The sequence below is a fragment of the Fukomys damarensis genome, unplaced genomic scaffold (genome assembly GCF_012274545.1).
Source record: "Fukomys damarensis isolate Sample0158 unplaced genomic scaffold, DMR_v1.0_HiC HiC_scaffold_15, whole genome shotgun sequence".
Classification (NCBI taxonomy): Eukaryota; Metazoa; Chordata; class Mammalia; order Rodentia; family Bathyergidae; genus Fukomys; species Fukomys damarensis.
The window spans coordinates 4211319-4234073 of record NW_022900927.1 but is presented as its reverse complement, the minus strand read 5'-3'; the positions used below and the strand labels follow the sequence as shown (position 1 = coordinate 4234073).

General features: G+C 39.4%; 1 protein-coding gene across 9 annotated transcripts in view; it reads right to left on the bottom strand.

Moving 5' to 3' along the window:
• Lima1 (LIM domain and actin binding 1) overlaps nt 1–22755 on the bottom strand; it is a 99336-nt gene that overhangs the window by 7402 nt on the left and 69179 nt on the right. For 6 of the 9 annotated variants that reach the window (XM_010623665.2, XM_010623664.2, XM_010623667.3 and 3 more), the window contains 5 exons: nt 13133–13217; nt 11852–12000; nt 9261–9365; nt 3868–3952; nt 1688–1800 (listed from right to left, as the gene is read on the bottom strand). In XM_010623665.2, the coding sequence (XP_010621967.1) occupies nt 1688–1800; nt 3868–3952; nt 9261–9365; nt 11852–12000; nt 13133–13217 (537 nt within the window). The remainder of the gene's footprint in view (nt 1–1687; nt 1801–3867; nt 3953–9260; nt 9366–11851; nt 12001–13132; nt 13218–22755) is intronic. The other 3 variants (XM_010623670.2, XM_010623671.2, XM_010623672.2) reach the window with 3 other exon arrangements.

The window sequence follows — 22755 nt, the reverse complement described above, 5'->3', positions numbered from 1 at the left end:
CTCACTATGTACTTGAAACTGCCTTGGAACTCACTATGCAGACCAGACTGGTCTGGAACTCACAGTGATACTCCTGCCTCAGCCACCTGAGTGCTGGAATTATAGGTACAAGACCACACTTAGCTCTTACTCATTTCAACAAACTTTACCCTCCTCATAAATTTCTGCTTCCCTTTGGACTTTGGTGTTTATCTCCCTCACTATCCTGTCCTTTTACTCTCCTCTTTAAATCCTGGATTCTCCTGTTTCTTTCTTTTATTCTAAAGCCTCACCTATGCCCTTATTTCTTATCTCTTATCTCTTATGCACTAAAATGGACTAAGGATCAACCATACACACAGTGTAGGGTTACAAGTGAAGGGATACAAGGATGCATGCTATATAAGAGCATGAAGTTGGGCAGTACAAACCACCTTTACCTAATTCTACCTGTTCAGTTTCTATCAAGCTAAAACATTTGAAACAAAATCCAGCTATGAAAGAGCACACTTGGGCAGGGGATTTAGCTCAGTGGCACCACACCTACCTTGCAAGGGCAAGGTCCCAAGTTCAATTCCCAGTACCAAAAAAAAAAAAAAAAAAGAGCACATCAAGGAGAAAGATACCAAAGAGGTGTGGGTATGTTTGGTTATTAATCCATATAGGTGGTGTAACATTACATTAACAAAGCACAAAATTGAAACAAGTTAGTTAACAAGCCTGAAATAAGTTTGGGAAAAAAAAAAAATCTAAACTTTTTTTGTGATCAGTTTTATGGGAATATATATTTGCTCATAGAAAGGGAAACACTTTAGTTTTTAAATTGGAGAATAAAAGGAGACTGGACATTGCGTAGCCTAATAAAACTTAGTATACAAAATTTTGGGCATTTCTTAACATTTAATATTATATCCTAGCATAATTTTGCTTAAGTGCCAATTTTTACAGAAAATTGGCTGGTCAATTCCTACTCCAGCAGACAAATTCTTTTTCTAAAAATGTTAAAAGCCAGTCAGGTTTTAGCCAAACTGTTCAGATTGGGGAGCCACTATCCTCAAGGTTACTGCACACTTCTATCCAATATACTAATTTTATTTTAACAGATTTTTCATGTTTTTAATTTTGTGGGCCTCTGCCCATTGACAGATCTATAAACTTTTTAAAAGTCATATTATTTTATTGAACTTCAATTTGTAAAACTTCCATGGGTTTCCAGATTTCAAACAGAGACACTAGTGACCCTTCCCATTCCTGGTCCAAACAACTGAGCAGAAGAAAGATTTTCAGGAAACTGATTTTTTTGCTGTTGTTGTTTATTTTTTTACTTTATCCCATTTCCCCCTCTCCTTATGCCCCCTCCCCTTCCTATGCACAAAAGTCTTGTTTCCATTTTTCCCTTCTATTTTTCACCTTTTTTCTTGCTCCTTCCTTCCTTTCTCCCTCAGGAAAGTGATTTTTGAAGAGGCTTTTTTTTTTTTAAATTTTTTGGTCCCGGGGATTGAAACTCAGCACTTCGCGCTTGTCAGGCAGACACAGTGCCACTGAGCTAAATCCCGGGCCTGGGAAAGTGATTTTTAAGCCTATCCTTATTTGGCATTATCATCCCCAGGAAAACAGAAACAGGTTATAATGAACGCACCGATACCAAATGCAATCAGCAGTACTAATAAGCCAGGTCCCAAACTCAAGAAATGGGCGACCAGCATACCTTCACTGCCTTGGGAGGAGAGCTTTCAGAGAGGCTGGAGGCTCTGGCATCTGGACTCAGCGGCCTGGAAGACACAGGTTGCTGCTGCTTGCTGTTAGCCTGAGAGTTACCTGCTTGAAGCACAAAAGAACATTTTATATAGTATCTTATGGGGAGTCTTAGGGTTCTTTCAAAAAGCAAAAACTGGGCCCTTTCTACTAAAAGAATGTATTTTCAATGCCACAAAAAAAACTATTCTTAAAGCACCGTTTTCTGTTTAAGAATATTCTAAACTAAAAGCCTGGCTCTCGAGTTCTGTCACAAATCAGGCTACTGTCTTCTAGGAGGCTTTACTCACTCTGCCACACAGTTGGAATCCAAAGCACCCTGTGTAATGAACTTTCTGCCCTGTAGCTTTTGTCATCTATTAAGGCCAATTGTGGACTCTGGCACTTTTTTGGTAGTTTGGCCCTCCCAATAACCTCTGGGGTGCTTCACATGGAACTGGGGAAATGGCAGCCCATACGGGCAGAACTCTCATAATGCATACTCGTGTGTGCTGTGTGTATGATCTCATAGCCCTTCGGTCAGACTCGTAGCAGATTTCCATGGGTGAAGATTAGGGGAAAGAGCTCTGTAAAGTTTTTTTCATAATCATCAAAGTTCCAACTGCATGAGTTAACTTCCTGACAGTGTATTCATTCCGTACAAATCACAGAAAAGCCATTTGCACAGCTAAGAAGAAATCATAAACAAATTCCTTCAAATCTAGAGTCGAGTCAACAGAGTACCAAAAGATTAAGGCTAATTTTTCAAAACCAAGTTTGACAGACCTAGTCAAAACCATAAATATTTCTGGTCCAAGTAAAATGACTGCAAAAGGAATGTTCCTGGATTCAAGAAGCAAGAATTTTTCTCTGAAATGTTAAGGTAGGGTTGATGAGAGATCTGTGTAGCTCATACTTCCATTTTAGTTGTGCAGTTTTTTTGTTGTTGTTTTTTTTAGTTGTGCAGTTTTAGTGACTAGTAAATTAATTTGGGGAGATGCTAGAAATCCATATATATATATTTTTTTTTTAAACAATGCACTGAAAATTAGAATGGACAGTGGACATGTTGAAGTAAAAACAAAGTAAAAACAAAGCAAAATGATTCTAAAATAGGGTGAAATGATCATAAAATTCAGCAGCCCCTCCCCTTAAAGACAGAATTTTGCTAAATTGCCCAAGCTGGGCCTAAACTTCCAAACTTCCTGCCTCAGACTCCCAGAGTTTTGGGATTACAAGGCATGCACCACCATGCCTAGCTCACATACCAATTTTTTTTAATCCTGGTAAATTAATAAAATCCTTCTTGGACAAATCTCTGTTAAAACTTAAAAATTATTTTATACACCTTTATTTAATTTTTTTGTTTGTTTTTTAGGTTTTTGTTTGTTTGTTTGTTTGTTTTTAGAGACAGGGTTTCACTATGTAGTTGAGATTGACCTGGAATTCACTATGTAGCCCAGGCTGGTCTCGAACTCACAGCGATCCTCCCGCCTCAGCCTCCCGAGTGCTGGGGCTACAGGCATGCGCTACCATGCCCAACTTAGTGAGTAGTCTTTTTATGCAAGACAGGAATGCTCCCGTGAGCTGTTTTTATTTTTCTTTGGAAGTGTTGATGTCAATGAAAAAGCATGGCAATAGAAGAGAGAGAAGGTTACCAGCACTGGACTTCCTGGTCTCCCACCTCACATAGCCAGGGAGTAGCAGAGTGGGCACAGAGGACATGTGTCACGGCCTCCAGGATGGGCTATACGATTTGCTGCTAACTCCAGATGCTTGGGGACTTCATACAACTTTAAACATGGAACAGTTTAGTAGAAAGGATAGGACAAGTTCTACTGGAGAAGCATTAGAAATATTCCATTTGTCCCAAGTTAAACACATTTAATTGAACTTAACTTCTCTCTAAGCCATCAAGTGTGTGAAGGATATTTAAGCACCAGTCCTTAAAACCAAGTGGAAAATTGGCCAGCTAAACAGTTGGACTTAAAGTGTGATTTTCTTTTTTTTTTTTTTTGTACCAGGGATTGAACTCGGGTCTTTGCGCTTGCAAGTCAGGCCACCAAACCACTGAGCTAAATCCCCGGCCCTAAAGTGTGATTTTCTTAACACTGACACCTTTGACCCAAGTATGGACAGTGAACAAGACCTCACCTTCCAAAGCTAAAGGGAAAAGCTTACAGGAGTCATCTTCAGCAGGGGTGGAATGGACTGCCAGTCTATTCTCAGTTGCAGAAATCTGCAAAAAGAAAAAAAGGGAGGAGGTGGGGATGGGGGGAGATTAAGAATCACATTAAAAATAAAAGAACAGACTGCTGTTAATGTCATAAAAACCTGCTGACTCCAGTCAGTCACTGGCTGCCTGGGGGAAATAACGGGCACCAGAACAGCTGAGCATTTAAACAAGAGGCAGCAGAATGTCTTTTATGAGGATATTAACATGCCTCTCAATTACAGAGTAATGTGAGAAACAGACTGCACTCTACTGCCAAAGTGTGCATCACTTCCCTTTATAAAAGAGCTTCTAAACCATATCATTCCACTCTCACAAAATAGAGCAAAACAAAAACCCCTATGTCAAGGAGAGCAAAGCACACCCAAGACAAGATGAAGTATTTAGACACAATAATTATTCTTTGAATTCCTAATTACCATTTCCCAACCAAATGAACTTTGTTGAAATAAGTTTGCCCACACAGAAGACTTTCCGACAGCTAAAAATCAAATTTACCTAAAACTAACCTCCAATAAATAGTACCCTAAAAATCCTACTTGCAAAATGCAGTGTTTAGCTGGGTGTGGCACACACCTGTAACCCCCAGCACTTGGGAGGCTGAGGCAGGAGGATCGCTGTGAGTTCGAGACCAGCCTGGGCTACATAGTGAGTTCCAGGTCAGCCTCAACTACACAGTGAGACCCTGTTTCAAAAAACCAAAACCAAAACAAAACAAAACAAAAAATGCAATGCTTAACAAGACAGTGGATCTTATGCATACAGTAGGTGCTTTTTTTCACAGAAGCCATCAAATTTATTTTTTTAACAAGTGATTTTTAAAATTTTGGCAGATATTAAAAACATTAGCAGAAACAATGGCATTAGCAAACAATGAAAAAGTTAAAGCACTCAGAGAAGACAATGAGGGTAATCAGTCCTTGATTCTGCTATTGACTCACTAGGTACAAGGTGCCTAAAAAGAGTGAACAACCAAACAAACATATTCACTGAAAAAAAAGTAATTTATGAGGGCAAGACTGAAGACTTGTCGTTCAACGTAATACAGAAATCATTCCAGAGTTTAATTAACCAGAAAGTCTTCATTACAACAGTTCATCTGTCGTAGGTCCCATTACGACACGGAAGAGAGCACTGTCCCAGGCTCCGGTGTTGTTGGGAGCAGGGGGCTTGGACAACAAATTTAAATAAAAGACTTCTTCACTAGTTCTTCCTCTCCTTTCCACCAGCTTGTAGGCCTTCCTGTATCCCCTTCCTCATTCCAAAACTCATGAAGAGTCAACAAGCGACACAATGTATGCCCTTCTGGTAATACTGCATAGATCAGATGTTGGATTTTATCCTGATATAAACTGAGTGTTGATATCACGATGTCTAATGTACAGCATGAATTTACAATGGAGATTAAACTGCTGGCTAACTGCACCTGAATGTCAGCCTGGTGTTTTTTTTCTACTCTCTTTTCGTTACAGGAATTCTGACTTGGCATGAACAAACCAGAATAATAAGAGCTGACATTTACTGAGTGTTTACAGTGTGCCAGGTACTGAACCGATTTACATTATGGACACTGTTTCATTTAATGATATGAAATACATTTTCTGAAAGTTGTACATTTCTAGAAAAATTTCTTCAGCTTTTGCTAATTTAGTAGGAGCATCCATCCTGGGATGTTCTTTTCTCACCTCTAATTTAGTCACCTTAATCCTATGGCCTATACTTAGTACCAGTTCTGATATCACTGTTCATGGCTAACAAGATGACTTCCCTGGAAGAACTTCCAGACAGGAGATTCAGTTCAAACATTTCATTAAAGGGAAGCACACATTTGTTCACAAGAGGAGAAAGGGAAGAACTATACCTTGACAAAATATTCCATTTCAAAAAGAGAAAGTTTGAGTTATCTGGGCATGGTGGCACATAACTATAATCCCAGCACTTGGAGGCTGAGGCAGGAGGATCACCAGAGTTTGAGGCTAGCCTAGGCTATGCAATGAGTTCAAGGACAGCCTGAACTACATAGCGAGACCTCGCTCATGGCTGTCCTTGAACTCACTATTTAGCTTACGCTGGCCTGGAACTTGCAGCAATTCTCCTGCCTCAGCCTCCTGAGTGCTGGGATGATAGGTGTGTGTGTCACCATGTCCAGCTGCCCTAGCATTAATAGCCTCATGTAGCAAGTCAAAGTTCAAACAGTGCTTAGGTACTGGTTAACAAAAGCTGGGCAAGCAGCCAAAATGATAGCTGAGGCTCTGAAAAAAATGTAAATTTTAAGGCAGCCAAAGGTTTATAAACCTTCAGAATGCCCTTGAAGAATATCGACTATCTTTATATCTTCTTTCCCACCCACACCCCAATTTGAGATTCAGTTGCACTAATGCCCTTTTAGGCTATAATTAAAATGTTCTGATCTACCAGTTCAGCCTAGAGTTTCAAATCAGCATGAAGACAATGAAGAAAGAAGCATGAAATTAGATATAAAGTCAACCCAAGCATTATGTTCCGGATGATTAGTTCCCAAACTATGCTTCTGGGGTAAGTATGGGGAATTTCAATGCTGGGAATAATTTTCCCATAAGTTTTCCTTTTTACAGAATATAAGAAAAATTCCAAACAGTTTTTCACTTTTTATTTTGAGACAGGGTCTAAGTTGCTTAATTGCCCAAGCTGGGCTCAAACTTGTGATCCACCTGCCTCAGCCTCCCAGAGTGCTGAGATTACAGGTGTGTGCCACTGTACCTGGCTTCACTTGTTATTTGTAAGGTATATTCTCTCATTTAAAACATGGGAAGATCAGGCAGTTAAGGAAATAACTCACTTAATACATGTGACCCTTGGACTAATGCAAGAGCCACTGCTGTAAAAATGTACTCATGTTATTTGATGATTTTATGATCATGTAACTCAAGACTGTCAAATATTTTTGCTCATTATTTCAATATGTGCTTGTGATATTTTTAGAAAACAATTTAACTTTTCTAATTAATTTTCTGTCCTATGCTGTGAATCAAATTTTGTAGCCTTCAAGAACATTTTTCTGGGTACCTGTTTTGATCCAAGTGTGCAGGACTATCTCATGAGTTCCTGGATGTGTTCTGTTAACACACCATTAAAAAGTCTATGATAGTCATAGAAGTTTGAGTCAGGTGCCTGTAATCCCAGCACCTAGGAAGCTGAAGCAGGAAGACTGCCATGAGTCTGAGGCAAGCTTGGGCTACAGAGTGAGTTCAAGGCCAGATTTAACTATGTAGGGAGACATTATCTCACGGGAAAAGAAAAATTTGACAGCCATTACTCTTAATCCATTTTAAGTATCTCTTCAACTTTTAGAAAAATAATATCAAAGATAACATTATGCATAACAGAAGCAATGTTTTTTCTCCTAAGATTAATCACAGCAATAATCATCTCACTCAACATTTGATTATCATATTGACAAACAGACTAAAAAGACTGGGTGGGTTTGGCAGAGAACATGATAAACTCATCTGGTGTAAATACTGTTACTGCAACTAAGTCATTCGTCTAATGACTAGAACATAAAGTACAAATATGATTTGTTTAAAATCTTTCTGTGGCTTTCCACTGTGGCCAAACTCTACAAACCCTTAAAAGTGGCATATGATGTTTTTCCAGACCTCGCCTGGCCCTTTCTATACCTGTCTCTCACCACTGTTTCTATGCACCTTATTCCAGTAAAACCAATCAAACTGCAATTCCTAAGCAAGCTGCGATTTCTGGTTTCCAAACCTGTGTCTACATGCCCTTCTTTTTCTTAATCTTCCCCTTACTCACTTGGCCTAATACTGCACATTCTTCAAGACTTGTCTCAGATATCATCGTCTTGAGGAAGTCAGCTTAAGTGTCCTGAGTTTCTAGGGCCCTGCGCACCTCTCATGCTGTTTTATTATAACTAACCTGTTACTCACTGGTCCTACTCTGATAGCTTTCAAGCACATAAAGAATATTTTACTTGTCTTTTGTTTTGTTTTGGTATTGGGGGTGAACCCAGGGTTTCTGCACTGAGCTACATCCCCTTCCCTTCCTTTTTTTTTTAAATTTTGAGGTAGGGCCTCCCTAAATTGCCCAGGCTGGGCTCAAACTTACAATCCTTCTGTCTCATTCTTTCAGAGGCCTGGGATTACAGGTCTGCACTACCATGCCCAGCTTTGTCTGTCTTTCTTTTCTTCATTTCTTTTCTCTTTCTCCCTCCCCCACCTCTTTTTCTTTCTATGGGGGAGGGGTACCAGGGATTGAACTCAGGACCTTGTGCTTGCGAGGCAGATGGCGGCAAAACAGAGCTAAATCCCTGGCCCCTTGTCTTTATTTTTTAACCTTAGCATTTCCTATGCTTTATCAAAGAACCCAGTTTCTGAAATACTTTGTGAGGGATGGATGTAGAATTCACTGGTGAAACACATGTTTATCACGTACAAGGCCTTGGGTTTGAACCCCAGCAGTGCAAAACAAAAAAACAGGCTTTGAGTAAATATGTGAAATTTTCTTTTTATAAAATGTGTTAAATAAACGGTGTGGTGACACGCCTGTAGTCCCAGTTACTTGGGAGGCTGAGGTGGGAGGATTTCTGGAAAGCGCAAATTCCAGATCAGCCTGGGCAAGACAGCCACACTTTGTCTCAAAAACAAAACAAGAGAAGAAAAATTTTTTTAAAAAATGGTTTTACGCTGGCATAGTGGCACATGCCTGTAATCTCATCACATTGGGAAGCTGATGCAGGAGGAATGCAAGTTCGAGCCCAGCCTGGGCAACACAATGACTTAGTGAGAACTTCTCAAAAAGTAAAAAAGGGGGGCCGGGGATTTGGCTCCGTGGTTCCACTGCCTGCCTCACAAGCACAAGGGCCCAAGTTTGACTCCCAGTACCCCCCAAAAAAATAAAGAATAAAAAAGATTGGGGATGGTAAATCAACGTAAAGACTCTGGGTTCAATCCCTAGAACTAGAAACACACACACACACAAACTACTAAGTATGTACTTAAATTCGGCATATACAAGTACTTTAAAAATAGTATCGACAATCAAACCAATTTATAAGAATCACTTTAGTTCTATGGCCTCTGAACATTTGCTGAGCAACATGATTTTCCAGTGAAGGCCCATTATCTGGTCAGCTATAAGCTGCAGAGTTTCCCAAGTGAAATTATGTGACCTGCAAAAATGACAATCTGTCCTGGCAGCTGTTACCAAATTCCCAGACACTCCACTGCCTAGAGTTAAAGTTGTGTCTAATTTTAAGCATCTAATTTAGAATACATGCTTCCTTGGCAACTGGACACCAGACTCTTTAACCCACCTTTTCTGACTCCTGATGGGAGCCACAGACCTCAGAAGCCGGGGGCATGTTTTCCTTTTGCTCCGATTTATGAGCTCTGATTTCACCGCCGACTTTCAACTCATTCTGTAAAAATAAAAACAGCCTGTAAATCTTTTTAAAAGTTCTCACCATTCCATTCTTTTCATAGCACATCTTTCAAATAAACTTGGAATGTTAAAAAAAAAAAAAATTCTTTTCAGAGGCCTCAGGTCAAATCAACCCCTTGAGTTGCAAAACCCCACAGACCAGTGAAATGACAAAGCAGCTGTGTGGACACATAACTCAGAATTAAATACTCGTGTGCTAGTCTCAAACCGGACACCCATGAGAATACAGACGCATCGACACAGACGCGCACGCAGACCACCCCCAGCACACAGTGTTCTTGTGATTCACTCTTCTAGCGGCAGAGCTTGTGGAAATGCAAAGCTTGTGAGTTTTATCAGAAAAGACCATTCTGGAGCAGGGGAAAGGCATTGCCAAGTGCCAATAATTAAGAAAATATACTGACCATGTATATAAATGCCCAGCCTGGAAAAAGAGACAAGGATGACGAATACATATGAAAACTGAAAGTATTTAACGATACCATAAAACAAACTTTTTCTGTAGGACTCTATGATTTTTCACATAAAATTCAAACATTGTATGAATGACGTACCATATTCTACTTCTCTCATTAGCTTCAATATTTAAAAAAAAAGGCATTAATATCATCTTAAAGAATAAACATAATCACTTTTTTTTTCCACAGCAAAGGACATGTGCGGGAGAACAGTAAAGTTAATTTACTTGCTGGATCTACATAGGGGTAGATGAATATGGACAATTCCTATCTTTAGTCTGCTAGTAATTTAGTAATCTTGCAACTTCCTGCTCTCTGTGATTCTTTAGGCATGGGAGGAAATGAGCAATATGGTGACAAGGTTAATGAAGGAAAAGGAAGTGTGACTGTTTTCTTTAGATCTGGTAATCCAGATTAAGGCACTGAAGGAGAGTTTTGGCAGACTGTACTGCAGAACACTACCTGGCAACCCATAACTCACTCTTGCGGCATCTCAAAGCCCCGCCTTCAAAGCTATGGCCTGGAGGATGTGCCTCGATAAAACCACATTCAGTTAGGGGCCTGTGAAATTCTTTGGGGATGAGATAAAATGTACTTTTTACAAGAATTCCTAAAGAAGTCTCCAGGGCAGAAAAAGCTGCAGTGCAGAATTAGTAGTTTTTTTTTTTTTTTTAAAGTTACTGAACAGGTTTTCCCACTTAGGGAGTCACCTGGAGAGCATGTTTGCAGAGGGAGGGCACAGGAAGCTTTGCAGATCATCTCTTTGCTGTATCTCAACAGCTGCCTTCTAAAGGAAGCCTAAATTTGTTTCTTTTCCATTCACTGTGAATACTGAACTTGAGGATTCCGTCAGTCAGTCATTTCTTAAAACTACTGTGAAAAGTCAAGGTGAAATCATTCCAGAGAATTAGTCCACCAATACTAATAGAACACGCATGTTTAACTTTGGGGAGTAGAGAGGGCATAATTTCTGAAATAGACATTATGATTTATAAAATGCACCAGAGTCAATCTGCCTATGAGCAAATAAAATTCAATACTACTCTTCCAACTTTGTTAAAAAATTCTGACAGCAAGAGAGTAATGTTTATATTTTGAAATCTTGGGAAAATGGTTGAAAGAAAAATATACTTCTTTTCTGTATCTGGTTTACTTTTTAAAATATCCATCTACATGTGATTTCTATTCTCTATTGTGGTAAAATGTACATAATAATGAACATTTTTGTTATTTTTTATATTCATGGTTCAGTAACACTAATTAATTCACATTGTTATACACGCACAGATGCCAAGAATCCATATACATTTTTTGTCCTCTCAAACTCCTCTCATTTGTACCCATTTAAAAATTTTCCATTCTGCCACCCCCAATCTTGACTACCTGCACTACACTATCACAGGTGAGAAAGAATTAACGTCCACAAACTACAAACACACTGTGACCAACAAAACCTGGTTTACATGAGTACTTGTTTAGCTTTGCTCACTTTTGAAACCCATATTCCAAATGCGTAACAGAAGTGCTGAGTATATGTGTTTTTAGAAAGAAAATCAGGGCTGGGGATTTAACTCAGCGGTTCCACCGCCTGCCTCGCAAGACCAAGGACTGGAGTTCAATCCCCGGTACAAAAAAAAAGAAAGAAAGAATACTAAAAGATAAGTTCAGGGTTGGAGGTGTAGCTCAGTGACATGGTGCTTGCCTAGCATTGGCAAGGGCCTGTATGCAATGCCCAGGATTAAAACAACAACAAAAAAGTGTTTCTACTGAAACTAATAAGATACTGCTTCTGTGGTAATAACAATTAAAAGATTATAAGTAGAAGAGCCAGTAACACACAGAAAAACGAGTAGGGTATGAATGTAGATGCGCTAGGAGTGCCAAATCAGACTTAGGGTTACAAATGAAGTGAGGGTGGATTTATGAGGAGAGAGTCTGGCCGGGGGACCAGTTTCATTGACCACTGGCTGGAGCAGCGAGTGGAGGAATGACGCAGAACACATACTGTATGGCTGGTTGAACTGCTCTGTTTGGACACAGCTGCCTGGTATTTGGCCATTCGATCCTTTATGGAGGTTTCTGAGAGGCGTGGGAGTTCCAGGTTTCGCCTACTCTCGTTTTTCTCCGGGTTGAATGCAGAGGATGGCAAGTGACCTGAAACAATGCAAATAACATGCTTTGTTAGAAAGAAAACAGAATGTGATTCCAAAGGTTTGAGGTCCCAAGTTTTGGGTTTTTGCAATCGAATGGCCAATATCTCATTAAAAGTACAAAGATGAGAATCAGAAATATAATAGTCACTTATAAGGTAATAGTCACTCAATTTCCTAATGTGGAAAGGAAAACATTTACCATAATTGAGCACTCTATATGTTTTATTTGCTTGTTTGTTTTTGGTACTGGGGATCGAACTCGGGACCTTGTGCTTACAAGGCAGGCAGTGGAACCACTGAGCTAAATCTCCAGCCCGAGCATTCCATGTGTTGACATGACTGAAAACTGTGGCAGTTTATCATGTGGAAAAAATAAGATCCCAATGTTGTCTTAATGTGCATTTCTTTGATTACTGGGAGGCTGATGACTTTCTTATGCGTATTAATTTTTTTCGTCTATAAAGTACCTATATACTCCCTCTTCCCAAGAAATAATAATTTCACTCTTAAACTATTACCACCAGTTATATAATATCATGAATCCTTTTTTGTTTCTGGTGCTGGGGATCAAACTCAAGAGTCCTGCATACTTGCTTTCTACCACTGGGCTCCAGCACTAGCCCCAAGACAATCAATCTTAATAAAGCATACAGCCCAGCTCCTGAAGCCCTCAAGCCTCCGATGACTGTGGTGCCCAAAGTGTCTGCAGACTTCACTCATAATTCCCAAAGGTATTCTTTGGCTACTACTGACAAAGATGGATTAAAAATACAAGAGGAGCGCTGGGCGTGGTGGCACATGCTTGTAATCCCAGCACTTGGGAGGCTGAGGCAGGAGGATCACTGTGAGTTCCGGGCTGCATAGTTAGTTCCAGAGCAGTATGAACTACATAGTGAGACCTTGTCTCAAAAAACCAAAACAAAACAAAACACCAACTAACCAACCAACCAACAAACAAAGCAAGAGCTATCTATAGAGAGCAATGAGATTTGGGAATGGCTTGTATCTAACAGACAGACTTCCTTCTAATTAGTGTCACTCTTCCTTTAAAAGCATTGGCTTTTGAGTCCAAAGGCCTTGCTACCAATGAGAGCTTCCTAAAGGAATTCACACATGTGAAACTCTCTGCTTACCTGAGCCTATTTCCAAGTCATCCAGAGAATAGCTATTTTCAGAGATCCTTCGTCCACCTGCATTCCGGCTTTGGGCTCCAAGAATCTGTTCAGAAAACAAATAAACTTTGTATAGAGGGTGGGAAATTTTTAAAAATTAATTTTATTGGTACACTTTAGATATACATCTGATAATATTCATCATAGGGGATTTGTACCTGTACGTGACATATCTCGATTCTTTTTTCGTTGTTCTTCTCACCTCCCTTCAACCCTTTTTCCCTCATTTACAAAAGCTTTGTTTTCTTTTTTCACTTTTCCCCCTTCTATTCTTTTTCTTCCTTTTCCTTTTTCCTACACCCCTCTCTCATGCCCCTTCCCATAGGAACATTCTGTTTCCCAATATGATTATGATTATGCTTTTTAGTCCTTATTTCTCACACCAGAGAAACAATGCAATATTTAAACATGTATGTCCAATTCCTCCTCCTCCTCCTCCCCCCTATGTAACCCAGGCTGGTTTTGAGCTCACTAAGTAGCTCACTATCTTCCTGTCTCAGCTTCCCTAGCGCAGGGATTATAGGTGTGTGCCGCCATGCCTGGCAATGGGGGAAATCTTGACATAATGTTCAAATCTTCTTTATTAATAAGATCTAGAAGAGATCAGAGTTTGTATTTTTTTTTTTTTTTCTCGGAACCAGGGATGGAATGTAGGACCTTGAACTTGCGAGGCAGGCACAGTGACACTGAGCTAAATCCCCGGCCCTTGCATTTTTTACAATCCACAGATTTTTTTTGAGACAGTCTTGTTAATAGCTAAATTGCTCAGGCTGGGTTTGAATTTATGATCTTCCCACCTCAGCCTCTCAGAGTGCTGGGATTACAGGCATGCATCACCACACCAGGCTGATTTTTTAGAGGAGAATGATGCCAGGGATAAAATCCAAGGCTTTGTGCACACTAGACAAGAGCTTTACTACCCCCCAGACCCATTCCACAGAATTTAAAAAATATTATAAAGTTTAAGATTACCTATTCACAGATACCCAGGGAAAAACAAGTTAACACTATGTAGGTAATATTCTCTGCCAAAGATCACTACCTGGGCTAGGGATGTAGCTCAGCCACACCGCACCTGCCTGGCAAGCACAAGGTTCTGAGTCCGATCTCTGGTATCAGGAAGAAAAGAAAAAGATCACTACCTAATCCGCAAAATCTATAATCCAGCCATTGGAGAAGGGTACTCACATCCCAGATGATAACGACACATCCCTTTAACCCAATGGCAGCATAGGCTGTTTCTCTTCAACGCACTTTCTCCCTGCGGTTGCTGCTTTGGTTCACATCTTCACCGTGCTTTCCTTGGACTACTGTGGTACCTTCTTTTTTGGGGGGATAGCCTCTCACTACGCAATTCAGGCCGGCCTCAAACTCATCGTGTAGACGAGATGATCCTCATGCCTCAGCCTCCCAGGTGCTGGGATGACAGGCACGCACCACCACGCCTGGCTAGTGCCTTAACAGGTGCTTCTTCACCTTACAAATTGGTCTTTGTGATGCTGCCATTATTCCAAACAATATAAAGTAATTATCTCAAAATATAAATCTATTGTACTCCACTGTTCAAAGTTGTTTAAGAATTCTCTGTCATCCCTCAGATTCAATTCAAAGTGCTTAGCATTACATAAGACCTATTCGCTACCTACCTAACCTCCTTTTTGGGTATCCTTTGCCTCGTCCTTTACCCTTCAAAAAAAAAATGAACAGCTTTGAGGACTGTGACTTTTTTTTTTTTTTGTACCAGAGATCAAACTCAGGACCTTGCGCTTGTGAGACAGGCACAAATCCCCAGCCCCTAGGACTGTGAGGTTCCCTCCACCCAAACTATGTGCTGTTCTTCTGCTGTCTATCAAATGCCTGTTGCTTGACGACTCAGTATAAGCAATTTCATGAAGTCTGACCCGCCTTTTCTACCTCAGTTTAGGCAGTTCTTCCTGTGTTCTCAAGGCACTGGGCATACTTCTGTTCCGTATTTATATTATATGACTGTCCCTCTATTACATAACCACCCCCCTTACTGGCCTGTAAGGTCAATGAGGGTAGACACCACACCTTTTTATCCCATATTTTTCTTGGATTTACAAGAGAGGATGGCAGCACAGATTTTAATCTGTGATTCCCACATGTTATCTCTTATATCTTAGGTAGATCTCTAGTTAAAACTACAAGTTATAATTTTCAGCTCCAGAAAGGTAAGGCAAGAGAAAATTACTTAATGTCCCTGAACATCCCCAAACATACTACACAGGGTTATGTCAAGTATATTTAGTTTTTAAGGACAGCCTTCAAGTAGAACCTATCAATCAAACCCCAGTCTCCTTCCATCTGAAAGCCAGTATGTCATGAGGCGAGACACTCAGCACCCTAATAATATCCACAAACGTTATTAACGTTTGTTTATAGTCAATGGACTAATCAATATAATGGTAAATTTCATGAAGGTGAACTCTCACTTTTACAAAGTTGTTGTTGACCATACCTCCCCTCTTGAAGACAGAAAACATGCATCTTCAGAAATCAGAGCCAAACAAAGGTTTGTTTATACTACACCAATAAGAATAATGTATTACAAATTTAGTATATGTTTAATATAATTTATCACCGGCCAACTTTGATAGTTATAATACTAGTAATAAAACCTATTATTATTATTTTTTTTTGGTACCAGGGATTGAACTCGGTTGCTTGCACTTGTGAGGCAGGCAGCAGAACCACTAAGCTAAATCCCCCCAGCCCAAACCTATTTTTTTTTTTTTTTTTTTGTCTTTTTTTTTGACGGGTCCTTGCACTTACAAGGCAGGCCACTGAACCGCTGAGCTAAATCCCCGGCCCCCAAGCCCATTTTTAATAAAAACTCCAATCTTGCCGCACCATGGTCAGGTCAGTTGTACTAGTATTCATGACTCACATGGCTTGACGTGCTCTGGCTCCGAGAGCAGACCCCCGCTGAAAAAGAGAGATCGTCAGCCAGTGCAAAAAGAGGCTTGGTAGGTACTCTCCACTCACAGTTTTGGTTAATTTTCATTTGCTGATTTTAAAAGTCTGGAAGTAAATGTCCCCCAAAGGTCCAACTTTCGTCTATCAGGAGGTGGCGGAACCTTTGAGAGGTAGGGCCTACTGGAGGTTTTAGGTCACTGAGGGTGGGCCGTGGAAGGGGGTAGGCCCCGGAAAGGGGTCAGGGGGATCATGGGACCCAGAGGGCTGCCTATCTGTCCCTCCACACACAACAATGAGGGGAGTGATTTTGCTGTGGAACCCAATCCTGCTGCGATGTGCTACCCTACCCTTCCATAAAACACGTAAACACAAATGGACAACCATATTGGTCTAGAAATGTTAATTTTTTTTTTATTTTTACTTTTTATTTTTTTCCATGTATACAGGGGTAACACATCATACTAAATATGTAAGGTCATATCTATGTGGGTTTGATTACAGAAACTAATAAATTCTCTAAGTAACGAAAAAAAAAGAATAAGATAAGACTATAAGAGCAAGCAGCAATTTAAATATGTTAAGGGACCATTTTCATCTCCAGAATTAAGGATTATTTTGATGTTACATCATTGCCTTTTCTCTTTTACTTTCCTTTTTAGTTTTATTTTAGGATTCCCTATTTTTAATGTTCATACAGAAATTTCTTTAACTGAAATACTGAATAGTTTCTCTGGTGTGAAAAACTATAATAGTACACAGGATCCTAATGAGATAATTAATAATGTGAAATAGGAAGTAAAGGGCTAACGGTGTAGGGAAAGTGGGAAGGGTGGGGGAAAGGTAATAAGGGAGAGGAAAAAAATATGAGAAACTGAAAAAATGGAAATAAAGTGTAAATGGGGAGGGGAGGAGGGGGTGAAGGGAGGGCAGGGACAAGGGGAAAAAATGAGAATCAAGACCTATTATGTAAAGGTACAGAATCCCAATGATGAATGTAACTGTATTGTATACCTAGATAGTACCAATAAACTCAATAAAAAGAAAAAAACAAAAACAAAAAAACCCACATAAACACAATAGGTTTGCCTGATCGGAGATTGGAGCCTCAAAAACTTTGAGCCAAAGTAAATCTTTTCTCTTTATATATTGATTATATCAAGTATTTAATAGCTACCAAGCTAGCATACTTCAAATAAATTCCACTGATTCATTCTAAATGTTGCTGTACTGTAAGATAATCATCTAGAAAAAATTGTAAAAATTAGAATTTTCAGGACTCGATAAAGAGAGAATGCCTGGAAATAACATTTCTTTAAGGGCCGGGGATTTAGCTCAGCAGTTTGGTGACCTGCCTTGTAAGGGCAAGGACTCGAGTTCAATCCCCGGTACCAAAAAAAAAACCAAAAACAACAAAAAAACCATTTCTTCAAAACCAACAGGAGGGAGCCGGGCGTGGTGGTGAATGCCTGTAATCACAGCACTCAGGAGGCTGAGACAGGAGGATTGCTCTGAGTTCGAGACCAGTCTGGTCTGGGCTACATAGTGAGTTCCAGGTCAGTCTCAACTACAGAGTGAGATCCTGTCTCAAACAAAACAAAAAAATAACAGGAGTGGGTTTTACATTCTTAACATAGACATTTGCATTCTGTCAAAGGTAAAATTCAAGAACAATTCCAAGAGGTTTTCTTTGTTTTTAGATGCATAAAATTTCCTATCTCTGGCAGCTTTTTATTTAAACCTCTGGGTTAAATAAGGGCCTTAAATATAATTTTAGAAAGTCTTCTGATCCATAATATTATCAGTACTCTGAATTATTTTCTTCCAAGTACTAAAATAATGAAAAAGCAAAACCATCTGGTTTTAGAAAAAATTGGCAGTGAGAAATGTCTTTGGGAACAAGAGTTATGCTGATTGTGGCTGTGAGGAAAAAAATGCAGCTCTGAGAGGGCACAGAGCTGATTACACAGATCAATGGTTTCATTTGACAGATCTGTATATACTCATAACATAGAGATAGGATAGTTTTAATCTGACCCAATTTGAAGCATACATTTTCACCTCCAGACCACTCAAACATTAAGAATTCCAAGAATTGCACGCCTGTAATCCCAGCACTCGGGAGGCTGAGGCAGGAGGATGGCTGTAGAGACCAGCCTGGGGTACATAGTGAGTTCCAGGTCAGCCTCAACTACATAGTGAGACCCTGTTTCAAAAAACCAAAAAAAAAAAAAAAAAAAAAAAAAAAAAGAATTCCAAGAACTTAAAACAAACAAACAAACAAAAACTCCAAGAACTCAAAAGATAGGCTGGGGATTTAGCTCAGTGGCACCTTGGCTGCCTCATAAGCTCAAGGTCCTGAGTTCAATTCCCAGTACCCCACCTCAAAAAGCATTTAAGATTAAATTTTTGCCCTATATTGTACAAGTGGTAATCTGAGATACGGAAAGAAGGATGGGTTTCCTTCAACATTTCTGAAGAGAGTAAAGCAGAACAAACAAAACCCAAACAACAAAAGTCCATGTGTAAATACTCTTTTATATTCTAAATACTCTTCTATAACAGACTTATATCTCAGTCTATACCTTTTTGCTCTGATACTTAAGGGAGCCTTAATTATTATAATCGAGGAAAGACAGAAAGACAACATTGTAAGACTTTCTGGAATTTCCTAAGGCCTGGTCTTACCTCACCCCATAAATCCTCCTTCCCGTTAGCTGACTGAAACTCTCAATGGTATGAATGCCTCTTACAATATTTTCCGTGAATTCATAAATCAAATACACCAGTAAGAGAGTAACAGTTTGAGGGTACTAGTAAGTAGTCCTCAGAATATTTTTTTTTCTGGAATTTTTAAAAAAAATTAAGTAAATTAGGTTCTAAATAAGTAACAAAGCAGGATTTCCTGTCCCTTTCAGCCCTATTTTTAAGAAAAATTATCTTTAAAGCTAATTCTCAACACTTTATAGAGTCCCTTATCTCACTCACCCACTTCAATTTTTCAATTTTTTTTTTTTTTTTTTTTTTTTTTTTTTTAATTTTTTTTTTGACACAGGGTCTCACTGTGTAGTTGAGAATGACCTGGAACTCACTATGTAGCCCGGGCTGGTCTCGAACTCAGAGTGATCCTCCTGCCTCAGCCTCCCGAGTGCTGGGATTACAAGTGTGCGCCACCACAGCTGGCCTCAATTTTTCAATTTTAATCTTCCTTGAGACTCTCTTATCCTCCCAAAATCAAAGGTGGAGGAATGGTAGCTTTTAGGGAAAAATGGGACTTTGCTGAACTATGCTTAGGGATCATAGAGTGTAGATGAACTCTAGCCTTAATTTCTCACAGTATTAAGAGATATTTTCTGTATTACTAACTGTTCTACAAAACAATTATATGTTATTGCTTTTCAACATGTTTTGCTATAATGAAACTGGCTAGAAACTAGTGAGTAGCTAGTTGGTATGAAAGTAAGCACAGAAGAGATGACCAGTCTCTAATTAACACATCAAGGACAACCATTCAGGACAAGAAACAGAAACATCACAATCCTCAATTGGCATCTTTACCTGGATCCATTATTAGCTTACCACAAAAGACTGAAGAATAACTCAGAACTATTAGTTAAGAGTAAATAAGGAGCCAAAGTGGGCATGGTGATGCACACCTGTAATCCCAGCACTCAGGAGGCTGAGGCAGGAGGATCTCTGTGAGTTTGAGACCAGCCTGGGCTACACAGTGAGTTCTAGGTCAGTCTCAACTACATAGTGAGACCCTGTCTCAAAACAAAAAACAAAACAACCCCCCCCCAAAAAAAACCCAAGAGAGCGAATAAGGGAGCTGGGATGTAGCTCACCCACATGGTGCCTGCCTGGCACAAGGTCCTGAGTTTGATTTCCAGCCCACTCCCCCCCTCAAAAAAAAAGAATAAATAAAACAATTTATACTAGTATAGGATCTTTACAGAGGTCAGTCATACATTGAGAGAAGACTTATTTACATTTTGAAACCGCAGAAGAAGCTACAAGCTCTAGGTGATATACTAAACCAGTTTTAAAAAGTTTTAATAAGGTACATGAGAAAGACGGTCTGGCAAGCACAAGTACGATGGGGGGCAGTGAGAGAGCTCCTAGAAAGACAACTGATAGGCAAATTAGAGACACAGTCCTCCGCATTAGGAGGATTGCATCAGACCCCCAGAGATGCTGAGTTATGAAAAAATCTCTCCTTTAAATCCCTTTTCTCCTTAAACTCATCTTAAAATTATGACTTAAAGCTACAACACCAATCATGAACACCCTCAGAATTGTATTCTTGGAATATACTACTAAATAACTTATTTAAGGCTAACATGAATAGAGTAGGAGAAATCTTACTGTGGTAATATTAAGTAGATAATGAGACATATGTAATTATTATGCAAAAGTGAGGAAGATAAAATGTTACAGATACGCATTGTTCCTGGGTTTTGGCAAAAAAATGTTATGGATCATTTTTGCAACCATCTAGCGCTTCCCTATGGACACCTACCCATTAACAAGATTTATCAGGGGAAAGGAAATACAGGGAAAGAAAAAATATGAGAAAAGGAAAAAATGGAAACAAAGTCTTTGTAAACAGGGGAGGGTGGAGGAGGTGAAGGGAGGGCAGGGACAAGGGGAAAAAATGAGAACCAAGACCTGTCATGTAAAGGTACAAGATCCCAATGATGAATGCAACTGTACTGTATACCTAAAAAGTACCAAAAAACTCAATGAAAAAAAAAAGATCTATCAACTGTTTCTTTGCTGCAGACTAGATTTTAGCCAGCTATAGATAAAACGTCTGATGAATGCAGATCAGATTCTAGCTTGGTTACCTTAGTTTCTCAAAGGCTTACTCTACTCTATTAATACATATAGTATATACTATTAGGCCCTGGCATTATGTAAACCTTAAGAAAATATTATGTGTCATTTCCAGGAACTTACAGGAAGAAAAACCACAAAAATGCTGGACCATCCAAAGGATGGCTTTACTTTTTCTCTTTCTCTTTCTCTTTTTTCTCTCCCTCTTTTTCTCCTTCTCTCCCTTTTCTTTTTTGCTGGTAGAGATTGAACCCAGAACCTCATGCACATATGTGCTCTATCACTGAGCTATATTTTCAGAAGCATGGCTTTTACTCTCATGCAATAAGTGAAGCTTTGTTAACTTTTTCTACCTAATAGCAGTACTGGGGATTAAACCCAAGGTCTTCACACTGAACTATAACCCCACCCTTTAAAAAAATGTTTTTATTTAGAGTCAAAGTCTTGCTAGGTTACTGAGTTGCCCAAGCTGGGCTTCTATTTTATCTGAATGCTTTCTTTCACCTTGGATAATGTAAAACAAGTTAAAACCAATTAAAAATACAGTATGACTTACTGGAAGTATAAAAACACCATGAATGTTAGAAAAAACAAAAAATCCAGGCATAGTAGTGGATGCCTATAACCCAGCACTTGGGATGCTAAGGCAGGAGGAGAGCTGCAAGTTCAAGGCCAACCTGAACTACAGTGTGAGACTCTGTCTCAAAAAACAATAAAAAAAAGAGAGAGAGAGAGAGAAAAATTTAATTCTATTACAGTGGAGTCTCAAGTTATGATCTGCCTGACATAAGAACAACTTGGGTTAATTAAGTTAATGGAAGATTCATCTGCCTCTTTTTATCTATGGCATGTACCCAGGTAAACATCCAGATCCCAGCCGGAGATTTAGCTCAGTGGTGCTGACGACTGCCTTGAAAGCACAAGGTCCTGAATTCAATCCCCAGTACAAAAAAAAAAAAAAAAAAAAACCCCAAAAAACAAAAACGGATCTCAGCTGTACTGACTTACAATTAACTTGTGTTCTTAAATCAAAGGTCCACCGTATTTACTTATGGACAAGCTTCTTACTACTATCTCCTATCCTTGGTGAATCCCTAAAGGGGAGGGGAATATTAATTGTTTTAGGATTTTTGGGTGAAGAAGCATTCTCTCTTCTTTCCTGTCTGCTTTTTTTTTTTTTTTTAGTTTTTTGAGACAGGGTCTCACTATGTAGTTGAGACTCACCTGGAACTCACTATGTAGCTCAGGCTGGTCTCAAACTCACAGTGATCCTCCTGCCTCAGCCTCCCGAGTGCTGGGATGACAGGCGTGCACCACGACGCCGGACTCCCTCCTGTCTGCTTTTTAAATTTTTATTCTATGGAAAAATAAAAGGGCCAGGGATTTAACTCAGTGTTGCCTCTGCCTGCCTCACAAGCACAAGGTCCCAAGTTCCATCCTTGATACCAAAAAAAACCAAAACCAAAAACAAAAAACCCATGAAATTTGTAATTTGGGTATTTGAACTTCTCTCTACTTCCCATATAGTTTCTTATATAAGAGAAACCAAGTGATATTTAAGTTTGTACGTTTGACTTATTTCACATAACATTATGTTCTCAAATCGCATCTATTTACCTATCAATGACTTGTTTATCTTTCTTTATGGTAGCATAGTACTCCATTGTGTACAAATACATTTTCCTTATCTACTCACTGTTATTTCCAAGATCTAGCTATTATAAATCGTGCTGCTGGGCCGGGGATTTAGCTCAGCGGTTCAGTGGCCTGCCTTGCAAGCACAAGGACCCGAGTTCAATCCCAGGTACAAAAAA